Source organism: Orycteropus afer, unplaced genomic scaffold (assembly GCF_000298275.1).
Source record: "Orycteropus afer afer isolate SDZICR_OR568_19922 unplaced genomic scaffold, OryAfe1.0 scaffold00035, whole genome shotgun sequence".
Classification (NCBI taxonomy): Eukaryota; Metazoa; Chordata; class Mammalia; order Tubulidentata; family Orycteropodidae; genus Orycteropus; species Orycteropus afer.
In genome coordinates this window covers 5,454,038-5,479,456 of record NW_006921622.1, presented here as the reverse complement: position 1 = coordinate 5,479,456, position 25,419 = coordinate 5,454,038, and the positions used below count along the sequence as shown (strand labels likewise).

The 25,419-nt window shown below is 35.7% G+C and overlaps 1 protein-coding gene across 1 annotated transcript in view; it reads right to left on the bottom strand.

Moving 5' to 3' along the window:
• The window catches only part of MALRD1 (MAM and LDL receptor class A domain containing 1), a 1,363,654-nt gene that overhangs the window by 1,124,598 nt on the left and 213,637 nt on the right, over positions 1-25,419 (bottom strand). The window contains exons 13-14 of the mRNA XM_007936352.1: positions 22,842-23,015; positions 12,106-12,226 (exon numbers count right to left, since the gene is read on the bottom strand). Coding sequence (XP_007934543.1) covers positions 12,106-12,226; positions 22,842-23,015 — 295 coding nt within the window. The remainder of the gene's footprint in view (positions 1-12,105; positions 12,227-22,841; positions 23,016-25,419) is intronic.

The window sequence follows — 25,419 nt, the reverse complement described above, 5'->3', positions numbered from 1 at the left end:
AAGAGGTTTAAATTATTTAAGAACCTTCCAAATTTCATTACCTGAAAGATTTAGCATGCAGAATGAAATGAATCCTGTTCTGTGTTAAGTACACCCTAGGAGATCTACTTTGTACTCCCACCTCCACCCTAAACTAATTGGTTCATCCTCTGTGTACCTCAATTTTCTCAGCTATTAATTAATACACATAAATACACTTCAAACAGTGTTAGGTACAAAGTAAATAATACATAAGTATTGATATTACTATGTTGTTGTTGTTGTTATGTGCCTTCGAGTCAACACCGACTCATAGCAACCCCTTCTTGGGTTTCCGAGGCAGTATCACTATGGAAGTAGGATTGCCCAACCTTCCTTCCGAGGAGTGGCTGGTGGGTTTGAACCGCCAGCCTTCTGGTTAGCATTCAAGTGCTTTAGCCACTATGCTACCAGAGCTCCTTGATATTACTATATCATTATTATATCATTATTATATATAGTATTGATATTATTATTATGTGATCTATTCCAAACCAAAATTAAACTCACTGCCATGGAGTTGATTCTAACTCATAGCAATCCCTACTGGGTTTCCAAAGCTGTAATTCTTTGCAGAAGCAGACTGATTCATCATTCTTCTTAGGAGTGGCAGGTGGATTCGAACCACTGACCTTTTGGTTAGCAGCCAAATGCTTTAACCACTATACCATGTGATATATTTAAAAAATCAGAAACCAAACTCACTGCCATTCAGTCAATTCTGACTCATAGCAACATCCACTGGGTTTCTGAGGCTGTAAATCTTTACTGAAGTAGATTGCCCCATTTTCCTTCTGTGGAGTAAATGTTGGGTTTGAATTGCTCAAATTCTGTTTATCAGCCAAATGCCTTATTGCAGTGAATTGCTTGATGTGGCCCTTCTAGCCATTGTCCTCCATTCTGTGATGTTTTGTAAATCTCATTATCCATGCCTATTTGGGGTGGTGTGGTAGTTAAGGTCAGGTATCAACTTGGCTGGGCAGCTGGTAGTAGTCATTCCCTATAATGACTGGCAATCGACTCTGTGATGGGATTTAGGTTAATTCTGTTGGGGCAACACAGGAGGAATGTATCTTGAGTCCTGCCTTGCTGGAGGGTATAATTCAAATCACCACCCTTAAGCTTCCCTAAGGGTATAACTAAGAATCTCCTGGGAAGATTCGCCCTCCTCTTGCTCCGGTTTTTGTGTCTTGGGTCATCCTCATCTCACCCCTGGATTTGGGACAGCAGCCATCACCTGATCTGCTGATCGAGGTTCATCAAACCCTGAGAGTTGGGAGGATCCGCCAGACCTACTCACAGACCTGGGACTCGCCAGCCTGCCAGCCTCCACCACTACTACGTGAGACGAACCCTTGGGTGTCTGTGAGTTCTGTAAGGCGTTACAGTGAAATACAGAACCCTAAGACTGGGGAAATTACTGGGAGGCGGAGGAGGAGTTAATGTCTGAAATGATGGAGTGGCATGGTAGTTTGGACATTTGGGACATCTTTGACCTCCGCCTCATGGGGACCGGCCTCGTGCTGATCTTTCTAAGAGAAATTGTTCAAGCACTTATCCACTACGCCTGATCTATTAGGCCTCTGCAAATTTATACTGTCACAGCAGAAGAGGTTTATATTAACATTGGTACGAAGTATAATTTTACTACCTACAGTGGTGAAATTTTGCAAGACAAGAACATATGATTGTTAAGAAAAGTAGATGTTGAATACCAATAAATTATTATTTCTTTTCATACTTCTCATCACACACATTACTAACCTGAAAACAGAAATGAAATGGACATAAGTAGTAGATGTGGAAAAAAAGAGAAGTAAAAATACCACTTTTTTCCCAATTTATAATTTTAAGAGTGGAGAAGCTCAGTGATCATGCTAAAAAATGAAGTTAAAATGAGCTAAAAGTAGTAACATAGGAAAAAATTTGCTCTCTCAATTGTTGTTGTTATTGTTGTTGTTATGTGCTCTCTCAATAGACACAGGTAATATAATAATTTATTAAAATTTAATCTTAAATAATCATAGGAAAAGATTTTCTTTATTAAAATGCTCAAATCTAGTCTCAATAGAATTTTGAACTGAGAAAGAACAATCCCTTAATTTTTCTACTATCCTGATTTTCCCTAAATTAGCAGCATAATTATCTAAGTAAAGATTTAACAAAATATCATGGCTTATTTACCAGATTTTACTTGTCTACAAAAATATATTTTTTTTCTTCAGTTATCAGTGCCTTCTGTAGATGAAAATTACTGGACTTTTTCTCTACTTTTTCGTTTTATGTCACAGATATGATGAGCTTTCACCAGACACAGCTTTGCATTAAAGTCTTTTACAATTACTTCTGTCTAGGCATATATATATTTTTTTTGACTGAAAAACATTGTTTATATTTTAAATTTGAGAGTAATAAAAAGAAAACATAAATAAGAATCCAGTTTACTAAGAAAAAATAGCTATATGACCTTTTTTTTTTTTTTTTTCCCTCTGAATGCTTTAAGGATCTTGTCTCTGTCTTAATTTTTGTGAACTTTTAAGGGCTTATTTACCAGTATGCTTTTAACAAAAAAAGGAATAATCTCAATAATTAGTAGTAAAATTAGGTTCATTTGGAGAAATTTATTTTTCTTGTATTCAGATACAAGATAATATCTGTAAGATCTTAAGATAGAAAACAGAAAATAGTAGCTTATCCCCCCCATCTTTTATTACAATAAATAGTAATTTGCAGTTATACAAAAAGGTACCTTTAGAAAGCCCTTAATTTTATAATTAAATTTAAATAGCTCCAATGTCACCAAAAAAAATAGAGAAATATTTCTGCAGAAAATATGGAAAAGAAAAGCAAAACATGACTCTCATTAGAAGATGCTAGCTCTCTCGCTCTCTCACTCTCTCTCACACACACACACACACACAATATTAATACTTACAGAGCAGAAAAAGCATAGCTATGGGAACTTCAAGCTTTTTCTCAGTGCATTTATAGGATAAAAGAAAACTTGGTAAGTTTTAATGCAGAATAAAATAATTAGTATTGGCAGGTAATAAACAAGTAATTATTTAAGGTAATAAATAAGCCCCATTGATATGGCTCCAAGGCATCAACACATAAAATCACTGTGGAGCGATACTGCAGATCAGCTGTGGGAATGCCAGTGTTTAATATATACATTTCTAAAGTTAGCAGATAAAATAGTATGGGTGAAATATACAGCTAACATATGAATTTGAGTAAATAAATCAGAAAAATAGTAAGGCAATCATTTTTCCTATAATGCTCAACCAGCCTAGGCTTAGGCCTTATTGAATCAAATACTAAGTAGAGACTTCTGTGACTTTTCTCACAAGAAGATGGAAAAGCAGAAAACAGGAAATTGTTTAGACTTTTTTTTTTTTTTTTTAAGTACATGCATTTCATACTAAGCAGTTTTTAGACAGAAATGTTATAGGACTCAGAAAATGTTTGGGAATATTAAAATATCTTTATAACTTTGAGGATGCTTTAAGTGAATTTTGGCTTTCTCTCCTGGGTTTATAACACATTATAAACCCACTGCCATTGAGTCAATTCTGACTCATAGTGACCCTAGAAGACAGAGCAGAAGTACCCCATAGGGTTTCAAGACTGTATATATATATATATATCTTTACGAAAGCAGACAGTAGCTGGTAGTTTGAACCATCAGGTTGCAGGCACATGCTTTAACCCTTGCACCACCAGAACTCCTTTAACACAATCTAAACTAGAACAAATGATTTGTATAAGTCCTATTCATGCAATATGGACATGAGAAAATGTATTGCTGGGATTATCACACCCACAGAATCTTCATTTTTCAATGTATCAGGTACTTTGTCGAACTAGAGTAAGCACTATCTAAAATAACATTATGTATTTTACTCTCAGAGAAAACGAAACATTTCGTCATGAAAATAGGAATTTATGAATAGTATCTTCCTAACCATGAAGAGCAAAAGCAGATTTCAAAATAGGTTTTAAGCACAGGGAAACGGGAACCCTCCTGCTTTGCTGGTGTAACCACTTATTGCCATAACCCTTTGGAAAAAAAAAATTAGACAAAATGCATTAAGGATCACTAAATAATTATTCAAACCAAAAATTCCACTGTTTATAATTTATTCTAAAGAATTAATTGAAAATAATATTTTTGATCTGAGAAAAAACTATCTTTAAAAATGACGACGATGGCATTTTGATTGGCATATACATCCCTGGGCAGTACAAAGAGTTAACATGCTCACGCGCTAATTGGAAACTTGGAGGTTCTAGTCCACGGAGATCTGCTTACCAAAAATGAGCCACTGAAAACCCTAAGGAACACTGTTCTGCTAACATACAAGGGACACCATGAGTCGTAGTTGTCAGCATGGCAATGGGTACTGGTAATCTGTTTGGGGAAAATGGCCTTTTTGGAACAATGATCACACTTAGGCACTGACTCTGCTCTTTGCCCTACTTGACTTCCAAATCCCTTTAGAAGTGTCCTACTGATGCCAAGTTTAATGGAGAGCTAAAATAATCAGGTAATTTCCAGTTTTCCCTGAAATAGAAACAGATTACATGTCTAAATTCTTTCTAAGTAGAAAAAATCCAGATATTGAAAATACTCTGGCATGACCTGAGAAGCAGTGATTCTACCATACCAGACAAAATCAAATACAACAATCCTTCACCCCACACCCACCCCCTTACCATCTCTGAGGGCTAGTGGAAGTTTTACTGAAATACACTTCATGTACCCCTGCTATGTAGATACTTTAGTCTGATGCTTCAGTTCCCATTGGTAAATATTGGATAAATGTAATTTAACATCATAGTTGATATGTATGTGTGTGTGTGTGGGATCTTTAATTGGCCAGAAAAGGAAGAAAGCTCTTAAAAACCAGCACAACCAAGTTGCAATTCCTGTAATTGTAGTTTTATATTACAATACAAATGAATATAAAGAAATCTAAGTAAATTATCCAAAATTATAAAAATTCTACAAAATTGCGTAACCTGTTTATATCCCAACAACAATAATAATTGTAAAACCCTTCTAACTCTTTTATCAAATTTGGTTAAAATTTGTATTTGGTATTTTTCTGAAAAGTTTTAAAATGTATCAGAGGCACTGAAAACAGAAATCTAAGTTTAATAGGACGTTAAATTGGAATAGGACGTTATCAGTCTCATTTAAAAGAAAAAGGAACTATATTGTGTTAGAGAAGGTTGTGAAAGTAGGAAAATCAGAACAAACTGCATTAAATATTGTGTTAAAAATTCTAGAATACCAATGCTCCTTTATATCCATTGCCTTTGAGTCAATTCCAACTCATAGCAACCCTATAGAACAGGGTAGAACTACCTCCTTAGGGTTTCCAAGGCTGTAAATCTTCATGAAGCAGACTGCCTCATCTTTTTCCTGCTGAGCAGCTGGTAGGTTTGAACTACTGACCTTTGAGTTAGCAGCCAAGTGCTTTAACTGCTATGCCACCAGATCTCATTATGTTCCTTTGTGTTGTTGTTCTTAGGTGCCTGTTGTGTTGGTTCCTACTCACAACGACTGCGCACAAAAGAATGAAACCTGCCCAATTCTGCACCATCCTCACCATTGTTGCAATGCTGAGGCCATCCTTGTAATCACTATGTCAATCCTCTCATTGAGAGCCTTCCCCTTTTGCACTGATGCTCTACTTTACCAAGGATTATATCCTTTCCCAGGGTCTGGTCCCTTCTAACAACATGACCAAAATATATGAGAAGAATATTTTGGCTGTACCTCTTCCAACACAGATTTGTTTGTTCTTCTGGCAGTCCACAGTATGTTCAATATTATTTGCCAACACTATAATTCAAATGTATCGAGTCTTCTTTGGTTTTCCTTATTCACTGTCCAGCTTTCACATGCATATGAAGTGATTTAAAATACCATGAGTTGGGTCAGGCACAACTTAGTCTTCAAGTGACATCTTTGCTCTTTAACACTTTAAAAAGGTCTTTTGCAGCAGATGTGCCCAGTGTAATATGTCGCTTGATCTCCTGACTGCAGCTTCTGTGGCCATTAATTGTGGATCCAAGTAAAATGAAATCCTTGGCAACATCAATCTTTTCTCCATTTATTGTAATGTTGCTTATTGGTCCAGTTGTGAGAATTTTTGTTTTCTTTATGTTGAAGTGTAGTCTATACTGAATGTCACAGTTTCCTTTGTAAGAGGAATTAATTCATGAGTAGAAATCCTGAGGGTGGTAATGTCTTACAGGAAACAATTATTTTTCTCTAGCTATTAAGTTCTCTATGTGAAACTTGATATGCTAGTTAATTCAGTGTTAAACTCAGCCCAAGAGCCACTCGCTTTCTTCTTTCCTTTTTGGTGCAATGAAGATAACAGACGCCTACTCTAAATTCTTCACTTCATCTTTACCTCATCTCAACTCGCTGCGAGAATATTTAATGCAAGAATTTAAAATAAAGAGATGAAGAATAATCATTTTTATGAATAAATAGGAATAAAAGACTATAAGTATAAAATTGTCTGTGTCAAAAAAGAAGAAAGAAAAGAAGCAAAGTACTAAAAAATAAAAACTAGAGGTCTGCAATGCATTTGCTAAGTTTTTATTTCAATTCATTATGCTGATGTGTCCATTCTCCAAATAATCTTCTTCAATCTTTTTTTCATGTCTGTTAAACTAGCTTTTAAGTCCCTGAAACAAAGTGCAAGAATTGAAAGCAATTCAATAATTCCAGATTTTTGAAATGTATTGTGCTTAAAGAAATAAATAATCCTTCCAGGAAAAAGATGAAGTATTCTTATTTTTAATATGACATTAATCTTCTGAATTTCTAGGTGAGTTAGTTCCCATATAACATCCTAGTGGCTGACAGCATAAACTCTCCTCCAGAAATGAAAGCTTTCTTCATCGTTGGTGTCAAAGTTCCTGGGGCTCAAACTGATCATGAAGGTAACTCTTTATAGTTCCTCACAAACATAAATCTCAGGTTGATGATGATCATGAGATAATAGAAAAGGTACAGAATGTGTGATTAACAGTATAGATTCTGAAGCAGACTGGCTGAGTTTAAAATGGGATTCTACCAGTTACTGCCTATGTAACATTAGACAAATATGTCAGTTATAAATTTATTGTTTCTCAGCTCCAAACCTACCCTTCTTTGTCCTGCATTGAGATACTAGAGCTGGAACTTGTAAACGTTTCTCCACTGAATACCTGGTACAAGGCTAGGCTCTTTCTGTGGATAACACAGGACAGACACTGCAAAGCACGGCAAAGGAAGGAGCTTTTCTTTCTATTCATTGTTGTTGTTGTTATGTGCTGTTGAGTCGGCCCCTACTCATAGTGACCCCTCCTTGGGTTTCTGAGGCAGTATCACTACGGAAGTAGATTGCCCAACCTTCCCTCCAAGGAGTGGCTGGTGGGTTTGAACTGCCAGTCTTCTGGTTAGCAGTCAAGTGCTTTAGGCACTACGCTACCAGAGCACCTTTTCTATTCATAGGGTGCTTTTATTTTTTTATTCCTGTGGCATAACTGGAGGTAAGGCAGACCCAATTGTAGTCCCCTCCAGTTAGTTTTTCAGGAATCCTGGTGGATGAATTCCCAACCAGCTCTGGTCCATCAGCTATAGACTAAATCAAGCCCATGGCACCACAGTAGATTTACCCACTATTAAAGTTCACATTCACACCTTCTTCAATAAGGTCAGAATCTCTTCATTGGGCTGTGGGGGCGAATGGGTTCATCCATGTTTGTTCCTTCCTGGGTACTGAAGGAAGATATACTGGCTGCTCCTCACATTTGCTATTCCTTTCTTCCTTATTGTTCTCTTTATGTTTTATTGTAGCTAACCATTTTTTATAATCAATAATTCTTTATATAAAATTTTTAATTTAAATTGCTAGTTTCTTCTGTCTTCTGAATGGAGACTAACTGCTAAGAAAAGTCTTAAAAATTATCATAATAATGATGCCTATATCTTAGATTTGTTTTGGTGGTTAAAAAAAGTGTGTGTATGTGTTATGTGTGTGTGTGTGTATGTGTGTATATATATATATATATACTTAAACCATATATACATTTGATAATGGTCTTAATGTACATCAGAGGTAGAACTGTTAATCCCTAGCAGAACTTTTAACAGATATTCTTCTAATCAAGCAAAATAAAAAAAAAAAAAAAAATAAGTAAGAAATTCCTACTTAGCAATTACTTACATTCTATGGAATACCTTTTCAAACCCTCTAGAGTTATAACTGAATCTTGATGATACTTCTGTTCTAGCTTTAATTACAATACAAGGCTACTAAATAATAAAATATACTAAAATAAAATATATTTTATCTAATAGACAAAATTGATTGAGGATAAGGATCTCACTTTACTCTTTACTGAAGCTCTTGGTAGAGAGTAGATGCTCAGTAAAGGTTTTTGGTGAGTCATAGCATGGCTGCTTTGCAAAATTCTCAGAACACAATGATGCTTTTGACTTTTCTCATCATTCCGATTCATGCCCTGTACAGATTGCTGACAGAGCTTCTAACTGGTGCTACATCACAATTCATGAATATGCCATATCCTTCCATTGCCTTAACTGAAAACAACCTTGTGTTTCACTTTAGGTATGGCTTATCAAGAAAATGTGATATTCTTGTAATTTCTCTTGCCTTTTTCACTTTCTTTAATAGCACAGCTGATTAAATTCCTTTACAAAGCATTATCCACTGACATTCCTTCCTTTCTTTTCTTTTCCAAGGATAATAAAATGACTTTAAAATCATATAGATATCATTCAGTATGTATACCTTGGAAAAGAGATATTTCATCTTCAAAAGGAGGAACTGAGAAAAGACTCTCAAAGATTAAAGAATAGATACAATTAGCCATGATGTATAATTTTATGACCAATTATTTATTGGTATATATAGTTTGAAAGAAAAGCATGCATAAGTATTATACAGTCCTCTGCCATACATTCTAGTGGAATGGTAATTATTTAGACTAATAATACAAAGTATTCTTGTAAAATCAAAAGCATAAGAGAACATGTTTAATCAATTCTTGTTCCTGTCTTTTGCTTTCTAGCTTGTACTTATTTCAAGTTAAATTCCAGCATAACAAAAATGAAAGTTAACGAAGTATCTTTATCCACTGACCACCAGTATTAAGTTAATCTGGTTTCCTTTAACTGCAAGTCCTTTTAATTGTGTAGAAATCTCAATTCTGATTATCTTTATTAAACAAACAATATTCACTTGAGTTGTATGGATTTTACATTATAAAAGAGAAAATACCAAAACAAACAAAAAAACAAACAAACTGTCATTGAGTTGATTATGACTCATGATGACACCATTGAGTTTCCAAGGCTATAAATCTTTATAGAAGTAGATTGCCTCATCTTCCTCCCACAGAGCAGCTGGTGAGTTAGATCCTTTGGCCTTCTAGTTAACAAACAAATGCCTTACCCACTACACCACCAGAGCAATAGGTACACATATATTTTAGCAAAATGAGTCAGTATGTTCACTCACCACAACTGGCTTCATTTGCTCTATTAGGGCGGTTAGATGTAAAATCACAGATCTTGCTAGAAGAACTACTGTCTGCATCTTCATATGCCACAAATCCAGCTTGAAAATTAAGAGAGACCAAGATGATAAAACATTGTTTTCCTCTTCAAAAAATAAATAGAACACATAATTGTTTTATAAACACTAGTTTTTTTTTTTTTAATATATTCATGAAAATTAGATCTTAATAAAAGTCTGTATCAGGAAGAAACATCGGTATTGTCCATCAGAAGTAAATTTAAGACTACTACACTAAAGACTGCTCTGGGATCTTGTAGCCATGTCAATATCAATGGATTCTTCAATAGCTTTAATTCAAGCATCTTGTTGCTGTCAAGATGATTCCAACTCATTGTGACTACATGTGTTATAGAGTAGAACTTCTCCAGTGCCTAAGGCATTTGACTGCTAACCAAAAGGTTGATAGTTCTAACCCACCAGCCACTCTGTGGAAGGAAGACGGGACAATCTACTTCCATAAAGATTTATTGCCTTGGAAACCCAATGCGGGTCACTATGAGTCAGAATTGACTCAAGGGGAGTGAGGCTTTTTTTTTTTTTTGTAATGTTTACAGAAGCAATTTGCCAAGCCTTTTTCCACAGTGTTACTGTGTAGGTTTGAACCATCAACCCTTGGGTTAGCAGTCAGGTGCTAACAGTTAGTGAAACTCAGGGACCTTAATTTAAGCATACATTCTGGGAAAACCTCTTGTCACTCTGCCCAACCAATATAAATTACTGACATCATGACACATATTGCAACTTTCCTTTCAGTCAGTCTACCTTCCTAAATTTCTGCTCAGTAGTAATTTTATGTATTCCATAAAGGAGATCTTATAATTGGCTATTAGACAAACTTTAAAATTAAGAGAAGTTGTTTTTCTTTCCATTTTGTAAAGCCAAGAATAATACATGTAGCTTTGCCCTCATTAAAATTAAGCTCTAACCAACTGAACTGGTGATCAGATGAAGCACCCATAAATGAATTTTAAGTTAATTTATGAAAAGGATTCTCAATAAGTGATCAAGTGGTTGGAGATTTCTGCTAAGGTTAATTTTAGTGATAATTTAAAGCCTTTAACCACACTTTTATATCTAGTTACATTTTTTTCAATGTCACCTTTAATGCCTTCTACTATTCCAATTCTGGTGATACAGTATTTGATTAGAAGAAAAAAATATTTAATTAAATATCAGAAATAAGGTAATACTGGTTAACCCTAAAAACTCGTAAATCATTTAATCTACTGTTTTGTATTCTTCAATATATATCATAACCACATACATATAGCTTAGAAGGGGTTAGTATAAATGCAGGGCACATATTCCACACAAAATAAATACACATTAAGGCAATATAAAATTATCACACAGAATTATGTAATATCATAAATGAAAGCTGTATTGAATAAAGGTTGTTTAATTAAAAGCTCTTTAACACAATTCTCAATCCAGAGTAATTTCCCTCCACATCATCCTTGATAAATGCATTTGGCCAGTTTTCACTCACTAAATGTATTATTTAAGGAAATGTAACTTCAGGATATATAATTTGCCTCATTTTTACATGCAAACATTTTATGTACAGAGAATAAGAAAACACAGTGTGACAGTTTTCAGGCAACACTTTTAACATTAATTGAGACCTGTGGGTCGGATTGTCAGAGAGAAACATTAGTGTTAGAGTGACAGGTAAGTATAAGTATGATGCACGTGGTTTCAATGTTGCTGCAGAACCTAATAAGTATTTAGATTGTTAAAATACCCATTTCACTTTTTGGGAATCATTTTTTAGGACTACCTTCCTGTCTACTATTTAATCAAAGAATTAGCTAAACTCCATCTGTTACTTAAAATAATTATGCATTAAATGTAAACACAGATTGTTAGAGTCAAGTATTAAATTTTGGCTGGTTTTAGAGTCACTTTTCCAAACTTAATGAGTTTTTGAACTCCTGGGTTATTCTCAGATATGAATCTTATTACATGGAGTTTTAAAAATATGTACAATAGTTACATTTATTAATAATTCTTATAATTAAAAATTTGAATGTAACTATGTTAACCACTAGAGTAGAATCTCTTCCATATTATCGGATGAGAGGCCTAAGACATAGGCCATGATATATATTTTTTACCTATAAAAATATGTTTTAGGTTTCAAGGACATGTGTTAAATCTGCATCCCAAATTTAGGCATTAAAGAGCTATGTAACAGAAGAACTCTGAAACCTATCAGCTGCTGTCGAGTCAGATCTGACTCATAGCAACCCCACCTTGGATTTTTGAGACAGTATCACTATGGAAGTAGATTGCCCAACCTTCCTTCTGAGAAGTGGCTGGTGGGTTTGAATTGACAGCCTTTGGGTTAGCAGTCAAGGGCCTTAGGCACTACGCCACCAGAGGAACTTTAATATGTTTTATATATTTTTTTAATCAATAAGCACTAAAGGTTGTGATGTCTGAAAGTAGAACAATCCTAAGAAAAACTTACCTTTGTTTTGTGTGCTGGTACCTGGAAGTGACTTATATGAAATTTCACATTCCTGGGATATACTGATGTCATCTAGAGCAACTGTCGCATTTGATGATAAAACAGTAGCTTCTAAAATTAACTGTAGTTACAGGAAGATAAAATGATAAAAAGATTTCCATAAAAGTAAATGTCTTACAATCACACTTCTTTGTGTAAAGAAACTCATTTACATCTGTCCTATCTTCCAAACAAATTTTAGAAAACTGCTGGGACTGGAACATTCTAATTATAAATTTATAAAGTCATAACTGGTTTGACAGCAATTTACGTCACCTTAATATCTTAGATAACCTTGTTTCAATTAAAAGTTGTAACATTCATCACTACTGAAAGGCTGCTTTCCCATTGGAGTCATTAAGAGTCATATGCATTTAGAATTAGCTCTTTGAGGTAATTATCTGTGTGGTTTACAACTCAATTTAGTTGAGATATGAATTCATTGGTAATGGATCTGCTTGTAGCAACAATTCATTTCCATATCAGAATATTTAAATACCTCGACTCAACAGCACATAACAACAACAACAACAACATATATTATGTATACATGCACAGAAACACAGTGAAGTAAAGTGCACAATCAATAACCACACTCAGTGGTTAATAATATGCATATAGAAAGCACTCTTAAGGCATCTATGTAAATTTGATTTATTCTAATGCTATGAATAATGACTAATATAATTTGTTTTCTTTCTTGTTAATCACTCACATTATTATGCTGTAATTCTATAGTCTTAGCGATTAATTAATTAATTAATTATGTCTGGATCCTTAAGGATACAAAGGAGGACAAATCAGTCTATAACCCAGCTACTAAATAAGTTTCCATTTTATTAGGAAAGATCTCTAAATTCAAGGATCTTATAATTTAGTCAATACGATACATCAGCAACTAACATACATAAAAAGTGCTATAAAAAAGACATGTATAAAATACCAGGAGCATTAAAAAAAAAAAAAAAAAAACTTTATTATTTCTGCCAGGAGTGCTGTCTGAGGGTTTGGGAAAAGAATGGTGATGGCATAATATTAAATCTTAGTTATAATTACTACCTAAGATTTAATTACTTCGAGGAATTGAGGTAACAGTTCAAGCAAAAGAATGGAGATGTGAAAGTGAATGCTTTCGGTATAATAAGAGTATAGGGGTTTAAGAGGACAACACATTAATGGAAAAGTGGATAGAAAGATCAATTGTGTGAAATGCTACAGACATTTGAAGAGCAACTTGATGGGCTCCACTAAAAAGAAAAATAGCATAGACTACATATTTAATCTGTTTGAAACTGCTGCAAAAGACCTCTTTCAAATGCTGAACAGCAAAGATGTCCCTTGAAGACTAAGATGCACCTAACCCACACCATGGTATTTTCAGTTGCCTCATAAACATGTGAGGGCTGGACAATGAATAAGGAAGACCGAAGAAGAGCTGATGCTTTTGAGTCATGATGCTGGCAAGGAATACTGAAAGAAATGTGGACTGCTAACAGAACTAACAAATCTGTCCTGTAAGGAGTGCAGCCAGAATGCTCCCTGGAAGCGAGAATGGCTAGATTTCGTCTCACCTACTTTGGTCATGTTGTCAAAAGGGACCATTCTCTGGAGAAGGATAACATGCTTAGTAAAGTGGAGGGTCAATGAAAAAGGGGACTACACTCAATGAGCTGGATTGATACAGTGGCTGCAACAATGGACTCAGGTATAGCAAGGATCATGAGGCTGGCACAGGACCTAGCAGTGTTTCATTCTGTTCTACATAGGGTCACTATGAGTCGGAGATGACTCGACAGCATCTAACAGCAACAACAACATATTTAAGCCCATTTTTCATATTTACTCTGCAGAAATGTATCATTGCTAGTTATGATAGCAAATTCTTGGGACCATTTAAATGTTCATCAATAAGTAAATGGTGATATATACTACAGAATACTATGCAAGAGTTAAAAATAATATTTTTATATACTAATATGACAAAACTTCAACACGTGTTTTGAGAAAAAATTAAACTACAGAAAAAAATTTATAGTATGATGTTACTTGATTAAAAAAACACACTCATTTAGATTCCTATATTAAATAAATACAAAAGAGAACAAAAGTAAAAATAAACTTGTGTCAATAGTTACAAGATAAAAACTGTGATGAGAGGTTAGAGTGGTTAAGACAAACTACTGCTTTGTCTGCAACTTTTTATGTTTTATAATGAGATGTGTATAATTTCCATAATTTTTAAAAGTTCTGATTAGAGCTGGTGTCTGTAGTGTCTACCTGGGAAATATAACAGAACTGAAATTTATGCAAGCATGGTTATTTAGAAATATACTACTATGCTTAACACCATTGTTGTTGTTGTTGTTATGTGCCGTCAAGTTGGCCCCGACTCATAGCGACCCCTCCTTGGGTTTCCAAGGCAGTATCAAGGTAGATTGCCCCATCTTCCTTCCAAAGAGTGGCTGATGGTTTGAACCACCAGCCTTCTGGTTAGCAGTCAAGTGCCTTAGGCACTATGCTACCAGAGCTCCTACACCATTAAGTTATTGGAATTTATTTTTGGACAGCTTGGAAAGAATTTTCATTACTTCCATTATCCAACACGTTTAACATTGTAGTCTATTAAAATACAGGTACTTAATCCTTCAGACTGATTAAATCAGTATTTGTCACCAATTTATGAAGGTCTGCAATATTCAAGGAAAAACTGGAGAAAAGATAGAACATTTAGGACATTTCTCTGTGGCCCCAGAAAGGCACATGCTCTTATTCTATGACTGGACTAGATGGGTCCAGGTGTGAGTTGAAGTGAATCTATGGAATATAGCCTTTAAGATATGGTGATATCACTTTGACCAAAGAGAATCACCAGATTATTTTAGATATTTGCATTAAAATGTAGATACAAAAAATCAACTTCTACACCAAATAAAAAAGATGCTAGGCAATCTGTATCTGTTTCCTTATTTTTTAATATTTTTTTATAATTACTTATTTTATTCTCTTCACTCAAGTTAATGTGTGCCTACCATCTAGTTGGTGATTTTCTCGCCCCACCCCACCCCTGGTAACCATCAAAGAATATTTCTTTCTTTGTGAAACCCTTTTCTTGACTTTTTACAATAGTTGTCCAATATAGTATTTGTCCTTTTATGATTGACTAATTTCACTCAGCATAATGAGCTCTGGTAGCATAGTGCCTAAGGCACTTGACTGCTCACCAGAAGGCTGGCGGTTCAAACCCACCAGCCACTCCTCGGAAGGAAGGTTGGGCAATCCTACTTCCGTAGTGATACTGCCTCGGAAACCCAAGGAGGGGTTGCTATGAGTCGGGGTCGACTCGACGGCAAACAACAACAACAACAACAATGTCCTCTAAGTTCACCCATGCTGTGAGATGTTTCCTACATTCATCACTGTTCTTTAACCTTGTATAGTTGTCAAAGGGGCAGGGAGGCTGCATCTTCTGACCTCCTCTAACCCCACAAGAGGAAGACAGAACCACCATCAGTGGCCCAAGGCCTATTCCTGCAAGGCCAGACATGCTACCTCCCTCCAGCCCTTCAACAACCCTGACATCAACCATTCCTCCAGCAGCACCCACTACCTCTCTGCTGGGTTCAAAAATTTGCTGCAGTGGCCACACAGAACTCATAGATTATGGAGTTTATTAGAGAGCAACAAGGCTCAGGAACACGCTCAGTCTCTCCCAGCCTGCCATCTCTCAGCCAATAGTCTTTCTCCCAGCAGTGTATGTCTTGGTGTCTCTCAGTGTCTCTCACAACAGTGCATGTCTCTCAGTGTCTCTCTCAGCAGTGTGTGTCTCTCATATCTCTCAGCCAGCAGTGAGAAATTTCTTCTGCCTCTAGAAGGGTTCCTTCTGAGCCTGGCAGAATGGTCAAACTAACCAATCCCAACATCAGAATTCTATACACCTGAGAGAGAGTGAACTTCCCAGAAGATTGCGTCATGCTGCACCAACAGAAATAAAGCAGGTGGATAACTTGAACAATCAGGAGCTACTTAGTTGCTCAGGGCAAATTCCACCATGGAGTTTACAAAGACTATGGGAAGAAAAGCAATATTATGTAAATTTCTAGTGCCTAAGGCATTTGACTGCTAACCAGAAGGTTGGTAGGTCAAACCCACCAGCCACTCCTCAGAAGGAAGATTGGGCAATCTACTTCCATAGTGATACCACCTTGCTGCCTCGCAAACACAAGGAGGGGTCGCTATGAGTCAGATCCAACTCGATGGCAGCAAGTTCTGTTTGATTTAATAGTATTCCATCATGTGTATGTACCATACTTTGTTGATCCGTTACTCAGTTAATGGGCATTTATGTTGTTTCCATCTTTTTGCTATTGTGAGTAGTGCTTCTTCTTCCTTACTTTAATGCAATTAATTTTGTTCTTGTTGTTGTTATGTGCCATTGAGTTGTCTCTGACTCACAGCGACCTTATGTACAACAGAACGAAACATTTCCTGGTCCTGTGCCAACCTCATGATTCCTACTTTACCTGAGCCTATTGCTGCAGCCACTGTGCCAATCCATCTTGTTGAGGGCCTTCCCATTTTTCATTGACTCTCCACTTTAACAAGCATGACATCCTTCTCCAGAGAATGTTCCCTTCTAAACAATTAATTACCAAGTAATTTAGGACCATGTAATGAAAGATTATAATTATACCACTAATTAAAATCATTCAAATTTAAAAATAAAAATGATTAGTTCATTTTGGAAGAAAAAAACTGATATCAATAATAAAAGCAACAGCAAATTTTTACTGAGAGCTTACTACATGCTAGGCACATTCACTTGTGTTAACCCTGTGAAGACTGTGCTATTTTCACTCTCAGTTTACAGCAGAAGAAATTAAAGCTTATAGACATGAAGTAAGTGGTTGAAAGTCATATAGCTAAGAAAAACATGTCATCTGAGCCATTGATGATCATGCTACATTGCATACAACAAAAGAAAAACGTAATTGGTCCGTAGCAGATGCTGCAGAGCAAGACGACCTGGTGAAACAAGATTTAATGAAGCCCTACATTTAGAAGGCCATGGACACAGCAATCTTAAACACACTAACCCAGCTCTTTTGCATTATAAATCTTACCCTTCAGTGACTCTTCAAATAATATTGTGAAATTGTTATTGATTTATACCACTGATTCTGATAAAGTATGAACATGGTAACAATCATTGTGGAAAATTTAGCAAAAGGGTCATTTTAAGAAGAAATCTTCAATATGGCACAATTATGTTTTAAGAGGAAGCTCAAAGAAAATAGATTAATTTGAAATCAATGGACAGGACTCAGAGAAAGTACCATTTTTATACATTAAAATTGAGAACAACAGTTAGATAGAAGGAAATCACATATTAAATGAATATATTTGGTAAAAAAAAAAAAACAAAACAAAACAGATAAACAGACTAAATTAAAACACGTTAAAAAGAATGCTGTTAATTATATGACTCCTACTCTTCCAACAAAACCTCACCGAAAATGGAAGGGATACTGAAAAGTTAATTTGCTATTCTTAATAGAAAAATAGCAACTCTATCACTTTCTACCTAAGTAAAAAGAGTGACTTATTTCTAGGAAATAAGGTATACTCTAAGAATTTGTGAAAACAGTAGGGATCAAAACAAATGACACTCTGTTGTGATATCTGCAACTGACATCAAGAGGACAGGATCACAATGACTCAGACTTTGTAGGCCAAAAGAGAACACAGAGGTCATCTAGTCCAATAACTTTCTCTCTTCCAATATTTGGATTGGATTGGATTACTTTGTATAAATATGTTCAGAGTTTTTTCAAATTGAATTGATGGCTAGGCAATGAGTAAGGTCACCCATAAATGATCAGATCACTAAATTTAAGGTGCCTAAATCTTAGCCTGTTTTGAAGAAGATAAATTTAAAACATTTGAATAATTAAAAGCTAGGTTAACTCTTTGTAATATAACATCTTTCCCATTTATGTTGATAAAAGATGAAGCACCTAGCCAAATTCCTCATGCATATATTCATACTTTTAAAACTACACTCAGAGAAACCATAGTTAAAAAAACAGAACAATAGCACCATTTTTTTTTTTTTTTTCCTGCAGAGGACAAGAAATGAATGGGAAAGTGGTATGAAGAACAAGGCTGCATCTATAAATAAGTACAAAAAAATTAACATTAGTTAAGTCTGAGGTGTGAATACATGTGTATTTTCTTACCCCTGCTTTCTATACTTTTGAAATATTTGATAATAAATACATATAATATCAATTTATTAAATAATAGTGTGTGTGTATGTGTGTATATAATCTGGACTGATTTACAACAGAATCTTAACCCAGGTTCACAATTCGTAGTCTAAAACCCTCGGGGCCAGATGATTTTTGAAATTTGGAAAAGTCCAGAGTGGAGAGTGTTAACACACATAGCATACACTATATAACACTGTCAGGGAGATGTGGAACAGCATTCTACCATCCAAACTATCAGTAAATGAACTACCAAAGCTCTTCATATCACACCAGAACAGGTTAAGTTTTACCTCTAAAATGATTTTTTAAAAACTTATTGCTTTCAAAATTTTAATTTTCTGAATTTTGGAGAAGAGAAATTCTTCTGGATCTGTAATGGTCTTCTTGAGGATGACACTTGAGGAAATTTTTCTTTTTATTTATCTGTAGTTTGTAAAACAAACATATACTATAGCCAACTTTCAAATAAGAGAATTAAGGAGGAGGAGGCACAGACTTATTTTCTCAAGGTGAATTAAACATGGCTAAGGATACTGCCTCGGAAACCCAAGGAGGGGTCGCTATGAGTCGGGGCTGACTCGACGGCACATAACAACAACAACAACAACAAAGGAGACCCTGGGAGCTCTGGTAGCGTAGTGCCTAAGGGACTTGACTACTAACCAGAAGGCTGGTGGTTCAAACCCACCAGCCACTCCTTGGAAGGAAGTTTGGGCAATCTGCTTCCATGGTGATAGCACCTCGGAAACCCAAGGAGGGGTCGCTATGAGTCAGGTCCAACTCGACAGCACATAACAACAACAACAATAAGGAGACCCTGGTGGTGCAAACTCTTAAAACTACTAAATGAAAAGGTGGAGGGTTAATTTCACCCAGAGGTAGCTCAAAAGAAAAGCCTGATAATCTATTTCCAAAAATCAGCCATTGAAAACCCTATGGAGCATAGTTTTACTGTGACATACCTGGGGTCACCATGAGTTGGAACTGAATCCATGGCAGCTGGTGAAAGCCCAAAAAGGATCCAGAATCCTTCTGTGATAGTTAATTTTATGTCTCTACTTGGCTAGGCTATGGTTCCCAGTCGTTTAGCCAAACATTAGTTTAGTTGCTCTTCCATAATGTAATCTAATGTAAATGGTAATGCAATTACATTGAATAATTAAAATAATTCAATCAATCAGTTCATTCATGCCAGTGTCATACTAGTGTGGGTTGGGTCCTTAACCTAATCACTTCTGAGTTACAAAAAGAGCTAAATGGACACAGAAACACTCACACTGGGGAAGACAGGCAGCATGTGAAGACAATCTACAAGCCAAGGAACATCGGGAAAACGGGAACCAAGAATAGTCTGGGGCTACTGACAAGGAAGTGATCAACAAAGCCGAGATCTTGATCTTAAAATGGACTTTTGGACTTTTGGTCTCCCGAAGTATGAGGCCAAAAACATTTCTTTTCTTTAAAACCACCTTTTTGTGGGTTTTCTGTTGTAGCAGCAATAGATAAATAAGGTACTTTCCTAAAAGGATTTCATGTTTAAAGAGAAGCTGACTCCCTAACCAGAAAGAATTAAGTGCCAAAACTTGTTGCTGGGACACTGAGGCAGATAGGGGGAGAGAGGAAAGCAACTGAGCAGTTTATGCAAGAAATCATCATATATTTGTCACTGTCACATTACAAAATCCAACCAGTCCACTGGTCAATCAAGAAACTGGTTAATATGCCCTCAGATAATTAGTAGTAGCCTCAATTTGTACTATAAAGCAAAGGAAAACATAAACATATAAAAGAAATATAAAGGAGAAAAATTACACTGTGATGGAACTTTTCAGTAATGGTGTGATATGTCAGCAACTCTGCTTCAATTTAATAATAATTCTCAACTAAATAATTCTAACGGGAGCTCTGGTAGCATAGTGCCTAAGGCACTTGACTGCTAACCAGAAGGCTGGCAAGTTCAAACCCACCAGCCACTCCTCGGAAGGAAGATGGGGCAATCTACTTCTGTAGTGATACTGTCTTGGAAACCCAAGGAGGGATCACTATGAGTCGAGTCCGACTTGACGGCACAAAACAACAACAACAACAAATAGTTCTAACAAAGGGCATTTTGTTTTCTTCTTGATATATGAAACAACAATAAACTGGAAGATCTGTTTTGTAAGTTTCATTTTAACCAAAGGTAAACTAGTTTATATAGAACTTAAATACATGAGCAAGACATCAGTTGTTTTCTGATTTTTGTCTATCCCAACATACTGAGTGAAAACTGACACTGAAATATTTCCATGAGAGGCCTTTATGTCAAATGCTTTCCGATTATCAGCAACTAGATTTATGGTGTCTTTGTTTATTATATATGAGTCTAGAATTGTAAATATGGTAAGGGATCCTTGAGAATCAAGGGAGTTTGGAGGCCTTCACTGAGTTAAGAAGTGGAAGAGAGTCTCTTTTATAATTAAAAAGGATGCTAACATTTATTGAGTGTTTTAAGGAGTTCTGATGGTGTAGTGTTCAAGGCATTGGCTGTTAACCAGAAGTTTGGTGGTTCAAACCTACAAGCTGCTCCACAGAAGGAAGATGAGGCAGCTTGCTTCTATAAAGATGTAAAGCCTTGGAAACCCAACAGGGGTTGCTATGAGTTTAAATTAACATTATGGGAGTGAGTTTTGAGCCTAGTGTCAGAGAATGTCCAAATAATAACCATAGTGATAAATTTTAGCTTTTATGTATTTATTCTAAACTACGTTCTCTTCTATGTGCTTTGCATGTCTAAACACATGTAATACTCACAATCACTCTATGAAGGAGATAACAATAATAGGAGTTGTTACTTATGCCTAATTCCTCATATGTTCACATGGGAAGGAAAGTTCTTACAGTGGCACTGCTGTTAGTTACCTCTTTCCCTTGCAAGAGGAGGATTTATCTGATTAGTGAGTTTGGAAGAATAAAGGAGGGGATGGGTACTCAACTAATCCTGTCTCCCTCCCAAGCCCTTACTTTTGGGAACTAGCAAACCAATAAAAGGCAAGCATTCTGAACTTATCTCTAGCCAAGTGGTAAAAGTCTCTCCCAGTGGGAGACCTGCATTTCTCCACTAGAGTCAGTTGTTCTCTAGGTAAATATCCCCAGGGGAAGGATATTTAAAATATATGGCTGCAGATTCTAAAAACATTTTCTACAAAGTAGTTTACCCTCTATCTATTTGACTTCCAGTTACTAATCAAAAGCTCAGTGATTTGAGCCCATCAACTACTCTGTGGAAGAAAGATGAGCCAGTTTGTTTCCATGAAGATTTGTAGCCTTTTATACCCAATGGGTGTCGTTATGAGTCAGAATCAACTCTATGTCAGTGAGTTATTTTATTGATTCATATATTAGGCCCACAGGTGGTATGTGATTTATCATGGGTCCCTAAAACACAAACAAACAAACAAGCCCACTGCCATTCAGTCAATTCCGACTCATAGTGATCCCCATCAGGTTTCGAGGCAGTAAAGCTTTATGGAAGTAGATTGCCTCATTTTCCTTCTGCCTAGTGGCTGGTGGATGTGAACTGCCAACTTTCTGGTTAGCAGTCAAATGCCTTAGGCATGATGCTACCAGTAGTCCTTATCATGTGCCCCTAAAGCCTCAATTATCACCTCCTTTATTTTATAGACAAATATTCAGAAGCACAGAGCATTTAAGTAAGTTCCCTATGATTGTACCCTTTGGTTTGAAGCCCAGGCTCTAGAGTTCATTTTCCTGGCCACCATTTTAGCTTTCATCTCTTTAATACCCAGACGCCCCTGAAATATTTGCATTTATCATCACTGTGATTTTCACCAATTAGGAATCTGAGGCGCAAATGTATTAGTTGCACAGTCACTTACCAACCAGTGAGCCAGCAGTGACTTGAACTCAGACCACCTGACACCAAAGCCAGTATGTTTTCCACCACACTACACCATCAAATCTCATTTCTGAAAGTATGCCTTTCAAACCTCATCCAGTAGTAAACCATGTCCAGGAGGGACACTCATTTGAAAAGCTACAGTTGCTTTTAAGTAACCAAGACAATAACATAAAAATTGATAAAATCATTAATCTTAATGGACAGTAAAAAACGAGGCAAAAGAATTAAAAAGGTGAATGCAGTGCAAGTCATAGTTTTTCACTACTTCATATGAAAAATTTTTTTTTCCTGTTAAATTACTCTCCTCTCACATATGTTCTTAACTTACCTTCCCTTTTGCTACTTTTCCAAAGATAAGTCTTAAGCACTTAGTCAAAATAACTTCTCTACTCATCCCTGATTATGAATGCAGTTGCTTTATTCATGCCAAATAAACTTAAGGAGTATGTGTGTTATTTTACTTTCTGAAACAATTAACATCAAATAGGCCTCTTTAGCTGAATTGTATTACTTTCTTATGTGCTTACCTGAAAAGGCAGAGTAGATTCCCCAGTCTTTATGTAGAGATCGATGTTTGCTTGGGTCCACTGAGATTTGGAGGATCCAATTAAATCACCTTGCTTTTGCAACTTTCCATCTAGTGATGTTCTTGTAAAAACTGAGAGATATGAATGCTGACACAAATGATACCAGAACCGCACCTGTTGAAAAACTTATCTGAGTGAAACAAATATTCTATTTACCTGTCTCTAGCAGTTTATCTATAATTTAAAATACATCCAATTACTCTGATATTAAATATAATTTTCACAACTTTTCTTTCCTCCAAGTAAACAACCCTAGAAAATACTAAGTGTTTCTTTTGTCAGTTTTTATATTCTCTCCTAAAGAAAAGGTTCAGGGCAGCAACACGAATTAGTAATTTCAAAACATGCTACTGAAAGGAAAAAAAAAAAAATAACACTGCCATTGAGTCGATTCTGACTCTTAGAGACCCCCGTTGGGTTTCTGAGGCTGTAAATCTTTACAGCAGTAGATTGCCCCATCTCCTTTCCACAGAGCAGCTAGTGGGTTTGAACAGCAAACCTTCTGGTTAGCAGTTAAATGCCTTATCCACTATACCACTAAAGCCCCTTAATAAAGATGTCTAAATAAATGGAACATAAGCATACTACCAAAACAAGTGAAAAATACATGCTTATTCACACAATTATGGGCAGTATCACTCTTCTTCATGGAAGTTCCCAGTCACTCTGCCCCATAAGACTCTGAAGTCCCTAAGGACACTTAATGCCTTGCACATTTTCTGACACAGAGTCAGTTCTCTCTGTGTGTGTGTATGTAGTGTTTCTTATTAACCTGTGGATGTCCACATTCTGACTCAAAGTTACAATGTCAAGTATTACTACCCATTTTCCTTAACATTTCAAACACCAAACCAAGAAAATGTTTTCTTGAAAACTGTTTTCTCAGGTAAAAGAAAACTATAGTGAATTTATTTTCTTAATCCCTTCACTGTTCTGCCCTCAGCAAAGAACTTGGAAGCTCATATGATTCTGTTTACTAATAATTTAATTCAAGCAAGAAAACTTTAATTCAAGCAAGAGGATCCTTTGCGAAGTTAAAGAGCCTTCATCATTTTGTTTCATGTCACGACCAATGAGACACAATCTAAAAATTTGATAGGTTTTACTATGTAGTGAAGAAAATAGAGAGGATATAGAGAGAAGATTTTTCAGGCGTTGATAGCAGTACCTAAGCCATAGCATGGAACTCAGTACTGTCAATTAGTCAACCAATATTTACTGAGTACTAAGCAAGGTACAAAATAATTCTCTCGATGGATGGATGATTCACTCTATAAAATTTATGAACAAGTCCTCCTTAGAAGCCATCAGACACACTGCAGTCAAACTTTTTTATTGCATCCTCTCATTATCACATAAAAATTCTAATGCAGCATGTTTGAAAGGAAAAATAACATTCAGAAATAAAAACCCACTGATACTGAGTCAATTCCAACTCACAGCAAACCTAGAGGACAGAGGACAACTATCTCACAAGATTTCCAAGACTGCAAATCTTTATGGAAGCACACTGCCACATCCTTCTCAAGTGGAGCAGCTAGTAGAGTCAAACAGCCCATCATGTGGTTAACAGCTTAATACTTCAACCCCTGTGACACTAGAGCTCCTTATTCAGACATGGGGACCCTCATAAATGGAATCTTTCTCTTTGGATTCAAAGTGACTCTTTTCAGTTTCACTATGTTTTTAATTCTCCCCTCCCCCTTCATTATCTGTTACACAGACAGATATTGTACTACATATATGAGCTACCCATTTATTTCATTGTGGTACTAATTTCAGTGGAGATAAAGGTCGGCAAATTTTTTTTTAAAAGATGTTCTTCAAAACAATAAATGGTTCAACTCAAAACATCAAACATTCTATGCTCCACTTTGATACACTTTTTGTTTTCAATGTTGACTTACTTGCTAAGACCTAATTAAGAAAGAAATCTTTCTGAATGGCCATTTCATTATCATGCCTCAAGCCTTGACAGGTATGTTAGAAGTTTAAAACCAAATGAAAGTATTTAATCATATTCCATAGGAAGGGAGGATTCATGTTCCACAACTACCATTAAATTTTAGTTCCCTGCTGTAAATTTTACCATGTTCTAAGCTAGTAAATATGCTAAACAGAGCTTTAAACTTACTTGTACAAGTGATGTGCATGCCCCATCAGAGTTTCAAACTGTCACTTACTACATCATCCATGTTAAGTTAGTTTAATAGTTTATTAAGAGTAAATACCAATGGGATCCATATTCAATAAGTTAAGAGCTTAGAACTTATATTTAATTTACTATTTTAAGATAATTTGCATTTTTAGGACTTACACAGAATTCGTTATTTTGTTATAGACCAAGACACTTCCCACATAGTCCTTTCAAATTTAATATTGTTAAAGGTGAAGCTTTGAACAAGAGTTACTATTATAGCTATAATTTCAAATAGGCACTTATCAAGGGTGCAAATTACGTGGTCTCAATCTTATCTACATGTGGTAGAACACAGTCATAAACTCAAATCATGATGCA